The sequence below is a fragment of the Solanum stenotomum genome, chromosome 7, assembly GCF_019186545.1.
Source record: "Solanum stenotomum isolate F172 chromosome 7, ASM1918654v1, whole genome shotgun sequence".
Classification (NCBI taxonomy): domain Eukaryota; kingdom Viridiplantae; phylum Streptophyta; class Magnoliopsida; order Solanales; family Solanaceae; genus Solanum; species Solanum stenotomum.
The window spans coordinates 28976375-28986321 of record NC_064288.1 but is presented as its reverse complement, the minus strand read 5'-3'; the positions used below and the strand labels follow the sequence as shown (position 1 = coordinate 28986321).

The 9947-nt window shown below is 38.9% G+C and overlaps 1 protein-coding gene across 1 annotated transcript in view; it reads right to left on the bottom strand.

Annotated features, from left to right (window-relative positions):
- Positions 1–9386: 9386 nt before the first annotated feature.
- The window catches only part of LOC125871851 (uncharacterized), a 553480-nt gene continuing 552919 nt past the window's right edge, over positions 9387–9947 (bottom strand). Inside the window, exon 4 of the mRNA XM_049552542.1 lies at positions 9387–9568. Within this exon, the coding sequence (XP_049408499.1) occupies positions 9555–9568 (14 nt within the window). The 3' untranslated portion in view covers positions 9387–9554. The remainder of the gene's footprint in view (positions 9569–9947) is intronic.

The following is a 9947-nucleotide window of genomic DNA, read 5'->3' as shown; positions in this document are numbered from 1 at the left end:
AACATATCTTCGAAACTATGAATAGTGTGTTCTGCTTGACCATCAGTCTGAGGATGAAAAGTACTCAAATTCACTTTCGAACCCAAACATTTCTGGAATGACTTCCAAAATTGTGCAGTAAATTGTGAACCTCTATCTTAAATTATCGACACTAGAACACCATGAAGTCTAACTACCTCTTGAAGATATAACTTGGCATAATCCTCTGCTCAATGGGTAGTCTTCACCTGCAAAAAGTGGGCTGATTTAGTCATTCGATCTACAATCACCCAAATGGAATTGTTCTGCCTGCGAGACCGCGGCAAACCTGTGATATAGTCCATATTGATCATCTCCCACTTTCATTTCTAAATCTCTATATTTTGAGCCATACCACCAAGCCTCTTGTACTCTACCTTAACTAGTTGGAGATTCAGACACTTAGCAATGGACTCTATAATGCGCCTTCTTCATACTACTCTACTAATAAACCTCTCTCAGATCACGATACATCTTTGTGGAACCCGGATGGATAGAATATCTGGAGCTATGAGCTTCCTCCATGATCCTCTCTAGGAGTTCATCCACCTTTGGTACACACAATCTACCTTGATATCTCAATACGCCATCTCCCCCATATTCAAAAGCCATTACTTTTTTCTTATGAACATTTGCCTTCAATTCAATCAAAATAGGATCTTGGTCCTGTTTCTCTTTCACTTCGGACAATAAAGATGATTTGGCCCCATTCATCACCACTACTCCTCCTTCATTGGAATACACTAAACGAACTCCTAATCGTGCAAGTCTATGCACATCTTTTTCTAAATCTTTCTTGTCTTCCTCAAAATGGATGGTACTACCCATAGACAATCTACTCAAGGCATCAACAACAGCATTAGCCTTACCTGGGTGATAGAGAATACTCATGTCATAATCCTTGAGTAATTCCAACCACCTCTTTCGGCTGAGATTAAGCTCTTTCTGACTAAACACATACTGAAGGCTCTTATGATCGGTGAACACATCTACATGACTACTATAAAGATAGTGACACCATATTTTCAAAGTAAACACTACGGCAGCCAACTCTACATCAGGGTTGGGTAATGTAGAGTTGTCTGGAGGTGTAGGCTATCACCTTTCCATTTTGCATCAACACACAACCCAAATTGACTCTAGACGCATCACAATATATGACAAAACCTTGTGTACCCTATACTAGGCAGTAGTCAACCGCTTTTTCAATTTCGGAAAGTTTTTATCACAAGATCCACACCATTGAAACTTAACTATCTTCTGAGTCAACTTAGTCAAATGAGATGAAATAAATGGAAAACCCCTCGACGAACCTTCTGTAATAGCCAGCCAATCTCAAGAAACTCCTAATATTAGTTGGAGATGTGGGTCTAGGCAAGTTCTGCATTGCCTCTAATTTTTGAATGTTAACTCGTATTCCATCACCCGAAACAATATGGCCTAAGAAAGCCACAGACTCAAGCCAAAACCCACACTTAGAAAATTTGGCATAAAACTCCTTATCCTTGAGACTTTGGGGAATTTTTCTTGAGATGACTAGCATGATCTTCCTCACTCCTTGAACAGATTAGAATGTCAACAATGAAAATGATAACAAGCATATCTAAATAAGGCTTGAAATCTTTGTTCATAAGGTCCATGAATGCTGCAGGAGCATAGGTTAAACCAAAGGACATAACTAGGAACTCATAATGACCATAGCGGGTCATGAAAGCTGCCTTAGGGATATCACTTTCTCTTACTCTCAATTGATGATAGCCAGATATGAGGTCTATATTAGAAAAGTAAGTGGCACCCTAAAGTTGATCGAAAAGATCATCAATTATCAGAAGAGGATACTTATTCTTGATAGTAACCTTGTTCAACTGACGGTAATCCATGCATATTCTAAGAGAACCATTTTTCTTTCTCACAAATAAGACCATAGCACCCCAAGGTGAGACACTTGGTCGAATAAAACCTTTCTCAAGAAGATCTTTCAGATGCTCTTTTAACTCTTTCAGCTCTACTAGAGCCATTCTATATGGCAGAGAAGAGATAGGTTGAGTATCGGGAAGAATATCTATACCGAAGTCTATTTCTCTCTCAGGAGGGACTCCGGGAAGATCATCTGGAAAGACCTCTAGAAACTTACTAACAACTGAAACTGATTGAATAGGAGGTGTCTCAACACTAAAGTCATTAACTCGGACTAAGTGATAAACACAACCCTTGGAAAATAACTTTCTCGCATTAAGGTAGGAAATAAAATGACCCTTAGGCACTGCTGAACTACTCCTCCACTCAATAACTAGATCATTAGGAAACTGGAACTTATAAACTCGAGTTCTACAATCGACTAATGCATAACAGGCATGAAGCTAGTCCATACTTATAATGACATCTAAATCTACCATATGTAACTCGACTAAGTCAGCCATGGTATTCTTGTGATTGACGAAAGTGGTACAATCACGATAAACTCTCTCAGCTATAATAGATTCACCAACATATGATATAATCCCCGTCACCATGATATCTCTTCAACATAGACACATGAAATATCGGATAGATTAGGGAGTAGAGACAATCTATACGCTACCGGCCCTACATATTCAAGAACCTCAAAGGGACAAATATATAGCGGACTTAACTTACCCTTCTTACCAAATCTCATCACCCCTTTCATGGGTGATACCTTAAGAAGAACATTTTCACCAGTCTGAAATTCCATGTCTCTTACCTTATGATCCGCATACTTCTTTTGTCTACTCTGGGCTGCTAGAAGTTTAGCTTGAATATTCCTCGCCTTATCTTGAGCATCCTTCACTAATTCAAGCCCCAAAGGTTTCACATCTCCAGTCTCAAACCAACCTATGGGTGATCTACATCCCCTTCCATATAATGCTTCAAATGGTGTCATATCAATGCTGGAGTGATAACTATTATTATAGGAGAACTCACACAAAGGTATGAACTTATCCCAATGCCCTCCAAAATCAATCACACATGCTCTCAACATGTCTTCCAGCACTTGAATAGTCCTCTCAGATTGTCTATCCCTCTGTGGATGAAAGGCTGTACTAAAAGTGAGTTGTGTGCCCAATTCATCATGCAATTTTATCCAAAACTTGGAAGTGAATTGGGTACCACGATCTGAGATGATAGAAAGGGGCACTCCATGCAACCTCACTATCTCTTTCACATAAATCTTTGCCAATTGTTCAACATTATACTCTATTTTTACCAGAATAAAATGGGTTGACTTGGTCAATCTATCAACCACTACCCAAATAGAATCGAACTTCCCCAAAGTCTTGGGAAGACCAACCACAAAATCCATAGCTATTCTTTCCCACTTCCATTCAGGAATTTGCATTTTTTGAAGTAAACCTGCAGGCCTTTGATGCTCATACTTCGCTTGTTGACAATTTTGACACTTAGCCACAAAATCCGCTATGTCTTTCTTCATGCCCGACTACCAATAAATTCATTTCAGATCTTTATACATCTTGGTCACACTCGAATGAATAGAATACCACGAACCATGAGATTCTACCAATAATTTTTGAATCAAGTCATTAACTCGAGGAACACAAATCCTACCTTTAACACTGAGTACACCATATGTATCAAGAGTGGCCTCTTGTGCCTTACCATTCGCCATCTTCTCCTTGAGTTCAATCAAATTTTCATCCTCAAATTGTTTAGACTTGATCTCCTCAATGAACGTGGCCTTAACTTCAATCCTAGCTAACATCCCGCCTCTTTCAGAGATGCCCAACTTCATGCATTTAGACTCTAAGGTACGAATTTGTTTGGCCAAAGGTCGCTTGGTTACACTCAATTAAGCTAAGCTACCCATGCTTACCGCTTTTCGACTCAAAGCGTCAGCCACAACATTAGCCTTACCCGGATGGTATTGAATGGTCACATCGTAATCTGAGTTACTCCATCCATCTTCGTTGTCTCAAATTCAGATCCTTTTGAGTGAACACATGCTGGAAACTATGATGATCCGTAAACACTTCACACTTAACACCATAAAGATAATGCCGCCAGATCTTAGGAGCAAATACTACCGCCGCCAATTCCAAATCATGGGTTGGATAATTTTTCTCATGCATCTTCAATTGGCGCAACGCATAGGCTATAACATTTTTTCCAGCATTAACACAACACCCAATCCAGAATAAGAAGCATCACAATAAACTATAAAATCCTTACCTTACACCGGTAATACTAGGATAGGTGCGGTGGTCAAAAAAGTCTTGAGCTTTCGAAAGCTCTCCTCACATTTTTCAGTCCATTCAAATGGTATCTTCTTCTTGGTCAAATTAGTCAAGTGACTATCAATGGAAGCAAAATTCTTAGCAAATCGACGATAATAGCTAGAGAGTCCCACAAAACTCCTAACTTCCGTCACAGAACTGGGCCGAACCCAATTCTTAACCGCCTCAATCTTTTGAGGATCCACCATTATCCCTTCTTTTGAAACTACATATCCCAAAAATACAATCGATTTCAACCAAAATTCACATTTTAAAAATTTAGCATATAACCTTTGCTTTCCAAGAACACCCAAAACAATACGAAGATGGTTGGCATGCTCTTCTTCATATTTCGAGTAAACCAGAATATCATCAATAAAGACTATAAAAAAGGAATCAAGAAATGGCTTGAACACTCCATTCATCAAACTCATGAAAGCTGCAGGCGCATTGGTCAAACCAAAAGACATAACAAAACACTCAAAGTGCCCATAACGAGTTCTAAACGCCGTCTTAGGCACATCTTCCGGTCTAATTTTTAATTGATGGTAACCGGATCGTAGATCAATCTTAGAGAAAATTGTTGCCCCTTACAATTGGTCAAAGAGATCATCTATTCGAGGCAAAGGATACTTATTTCGAATAGTGACTCTATTTAATTACCGGTAATCTGTACACATTCTCATGCTACCATTTTTTTTCTTAACAAAAAAAACTAGAGCACCACATGGGGAAGCACTAGGTCGAATAAATCCTTTATCAAGAAGCTCTTGGATTTGAGCCTTAAGCTCTCTTAATTTCGCCGGAGCCATGCGATATGGGGGATAGAAATGGGGTGCGTACCAGGCTATAAATCGATGCAAAAATCTATATTCCTATCCGGAGGCATACCATGCAAGTCATTAGGAAACACTTCGCCAAATTCAGATACCACATGAATAGACCCAATGGATGGAGTCTCAATCTCAACATCCCTAACATGAGCCAAATAAGCCAAACAACCCTGCTCTACCAATTTACTATCCCGAATGGAGGATATAATCTTAGCTTTCTTAGGCTTGTACACCCCTTCCCACTCTAATTTTTCCCTTCCTAGAATTTCTAGAGTTACAGACTTAGTATTACAATTAAGCACAACATAATAGGGGGACAACCAAGTAATGCCTAAGATTATGTCAAAGTAAATCATATCCAAAATCACCAAATCAGCCCAAGTCTGAAAACCAATAAACAAAATAGGACAAGTATGATAGAAATGGGTGACTATTACTAAATCTCCAATAGGGGTAGAAACACGAATGAGAGCATCAAGTACATCATAAACTACATCAAACTCTGAGGCAAATCACACAGATACATAAGAATAAGTAGAACCCGGATCAAATAGCACATTAGCCATCTGGTCACAAACAAAAATAGTACCTGTGATCATCGCGTCGGATGCCTCCGCCTCATTTTTGCCCGGAAAAGCATAACATTGAGCTCTATCATCTTGACGAGTCACTTCCCTGCCTGGTTGCGCGTTACCCCTATATCCATTACCATTACCATTTCCTCTACCTCCACAGACTCATTGATTACCTCCTCGCCCACCTTGTGGATGCCCTGTACCATTATTATAATTCCCCGCGGGTACCACTGCTCTAGACTGTTGCTGCTGCGTAGAATCTAACATACATGGGTGGGGACAGTATCTCCTCACATGCCTAGTGTAATATCTCGCAATTTAAAATAACTAGGAAGAAGCTAATAATTGGAAATAGTCATTTTTGGAAAGAATGAAAATCTGGAAATTTGTTTAAGTTAGGAAAAGTTGAGTTTTGGTCAACTTCAAATGGCCATAACTCCTAGCCCAGGATGATTTAGGTGTACTTGAAGATATGGTTGGAAATCTCTTTGAACGATATTTCCAACGCTGCCAAGTTTGCACGATTCCGAGTTCGTATGAGTGAGTTATGCCTTTTGGAAGTTGGGTTGTTCGAATAAGGAAAGTCCAATTCAGATTTTAGAAGGGTAGTGTGGTCTTTTCCTTACCCTTTTATTTTAATTCATTTTTGGTAATTACTTAGGGGTCTACACTGAATTTAGTCACTTTACGCTTTTGGAAAAAAAGTTAGGGTTTTGAGAGAAGAGAAAAAAAGAGGAAAAAAAAGGAGGAAAAAGCAAGATTCGTGGAGAAATGCTTGTGGATTTTCGTCGGGGGTGATCCCTACAAGGTATGTGAGATCACATAGCATTGGGTTAATTCACCCACGCGCCAATCATGATTTATTTTAGCGAATTTAAGTTCTTAAAAGCTTAGAAATTGAGTTCTTGATGGGTTTAATGAAGTTATATTAATTCCTTGATTTGTTGAAATCGTTGAGGTGTTGTTTGAATCGAATCCATGAAATTAGGTTGATTTTGAGTAGGATCTGATGTACTTTTAACATTTAATCGATTCTAAGTGTTTGGGGAAAGAACCCATGGGGTTTAGAGGGTTTAGAGCGGAAAAACGAAGAAGAAATTTCATTGGACGATATTTGACATCAGTGGCGCGTCGCGCTCCCACCTCCCACATTTGAAAATTTCTGCTTCGCGTTGCGAAGCTGACACAAGGTGTTCTGCCTCAAAATCCGTTCTCAAAACCAAATTTTAAAAGCTTCTCCGCGTCGCGGACCCACCTTCATACTTTGATTTTCGGTCTCTTCTCATGTTTAGCTATCTAGATTCATTCCTAAACATCATGTGATCTTTCCAATCACAAATCATAATCCTTGAATCCATAATTCAATTCAAGGATCAATTAAGAGTCAAGTCAAGAGCAGTTAAGAATCAAAGTCAAGATAAGTCAAGAGTCAAGTTAAGATAAGTTCTTAAAGTTTTCAAAAGTCTTTCACAAATGTTTTAACTTTGTTTTAAGACTTAAGTTTTGAGTTCAGTAAAGAGTAAAGTTGAAGTTCTTTCTTCAAAGAAGTATATGGGGACTATGTATTCCCAAAGAGATTTAAACTGTTTTCACATTTAAATAAGAATGAAAACTGAAATTTCCAAAGAGCCTTCGGCTAGTTTTCAGAAAAGAGAAATAGCTTTGTAAATGAAGTAAGAAGGGAAACTGAGATTTCCAAGATAGCCTTTGAGCTAAGTTTTTGAGCATTAATCTCAAATCACAGAAGAAGTATGTTTTTAAATATAAAGATCTAATATAATATAATATTTTTGGGAGTAGTATTGAGCACTCATGGGGAAGAGTTCATACAATTATTAGCCCCCTTAAACAATGTGGCCATCATAGGTAGAAAAGGGTCATACTTTTTAGGTGAATCTTTTTTGCATAGACTAGTGGATTCACTTAGTAATTCAGGTCCTATACCTTTGGCCGGGTATAGAATGCGCTGGCAGCGTGAGGAAGATCGATGTATTATCACAATAGCTCTGATGTGATGGTTGTCAGTTAGAGAAACTCCCACAGCAGTAATTGCATGATTCCTCAAGGGGTTCTGCTTAGTATGAATATGGGTATGGGACTTCATTCATGCATTGCACAAATAGTCTTTGAGAGGGAGCATGGTATGTCTTTTATGATATTATGATTATGAGTTAACATCATGTTTTAACCAATTTTCCTTTTTCTTTATATTGCACTTGTTTTAAACTGCTTTATAATGAAATGAATTCAGTTAAGTATTCATAATCTGAGAAGAGCCAAGGTAAGTGTTTCTTTCAGAATCTCTTTCAAGCCTATGTTGTTTTAGCATTCCAACTCGCATCCTCGTACATTCAATGTACTGATTTCAGTTGGCCTGCATTGTCTTATGATGCAGACACTGGTAACTAGGATCGGCATCCAGCGCACCGTTGATCCAGTGAGCAGTTCAGAGTCTTGTGGTGAGCCTCCTTGCTTTCCGGAGGATCCATTTTCATTGCTTTCAGTATTAGTTTTAGTTCATTAGGATGTCGTAGGCCTATCTCGACATCCATCTCAGTTGTTTTAGAGGCTTCATAGACAGTCAGATGTTAGTCCTTTGAGTCTTTTTATTATCATTTCTAATTGTTAAGACTTGAGTTGCCATTTTGGCCAGTTGAATGTTGATCTTTTAAACATCCTTAGTATATATAATGAGCAGTTCAATTAACTTTTTAAAGTATTTATCTTGAGTAAGTATTCCACTGAGTAAGTAAGCCAGGCCAAGGGTTCGCTTAGGGCCAGTAATAGTCTTTCGGTGCCGGCCACATCTAGGGTGTAGGCTCGGGACGTGACATCTAGGTTCACCACAGTTGTAGCAGGTACGATTAAATGATGGTCTACCGTCCGTCGAAGGAATGATACTCTGACTATCCTGAAAGTTATGAGATGGAGTTCCCGAGTAGTAGTTACCTGTAGAGGCGGGTATAGCGGACTGAATTGACTTGGCAATAAGTGTTTGCCTTCCAGACCCCTTAGAGTAGGAGCCTTGAAAGTTACCTAAATTCTTTGCCATTTTTTCCCAAGCCTTAGCTTGACCGTCTCGCCTCACCCCCTCCACTTTCTTAACATAGTCTTTCACCTCATTAAAACTCCTCCCTATAGAAGTCATATGAACAGATAATACTTGCAACTCAAAATTCAAACCTCTAATAAACAACTGGATCCTCTCCTCCTCAGTAGTAACCAACTGTGTAGCATATCTGGATAAATCATGGAACTTGGACTTATAAGCAGCCACAAACACACCACCTTGCTCTGAAGCCATAAATTCATCCTTCTTGTGATCCCTCAAAGTTCTGGGCACATACTTTTCTAGAAACAGAGCATGAAATTGGGTCCAAGTGAGTTGATGTAAAGTAGAAGATCTGCACTCCATATAAGATCGCCACTACTACTTGGCCTCACCTTGAAGTTCGAAAGACATAAACCCAACCCCATGTTAGTGAATAATACCCAATTTATGCAGCCTCTCATTGTCACGACCCGAGAGTACCCCCTAGTCGTAACATGGCGTATTCGACCCCGAAGGGGCCTTATACGAGCCACATAGTCATTCATTGCATTCAATAATGAAAATAGTGCGGAATAATAAAAAAAAACTTATTTACATCCACACAATTAAACTTCTTAAAACAACTTTAAAAACACACAGCGGAAGTCTAAGTCTCACATGACCATCTTAGACACAGTCGCAAAACATAAGTAGGGACACGACCCTTTACAATCAAAAGAAGTCTATTACATGAACAAAAGAACTTAAAAGTCTTGTCCTCGAATCCATGAGGACATACCAAGTCTTGGAGGAAAGCAATCCAACACTTCAAACTAGCTAGGAGGGATCACTTGCCGGAACCTACACTTATAGAAAATAGAGAAATATGGAATTAGCACAATTAAGTACTAAGTATGATGACCATGCAAAACATGCTTTAAAAGAGACATTTTGGTCAGAAACCATGCATTATGCCACTTTTTGAACTACCATGAACAATAGCATAAAAGACATACAAGACAAGCATAACATCAAGTAAGTCATAATATCACCTTTAAACAATATCAACATGAAAACCTTTACCTTGGACCTTCACCTCAAGAAACCCTTATGCTATACCTCGTGCAATGTATGGATGACGTCCCATACCACCATCCATACTAAGGCACCACATTTAGGTCACTTAAAGTAACTTATCATTCCTTTCTTTCACCTTTGCACAATATTCATACATAAGAGG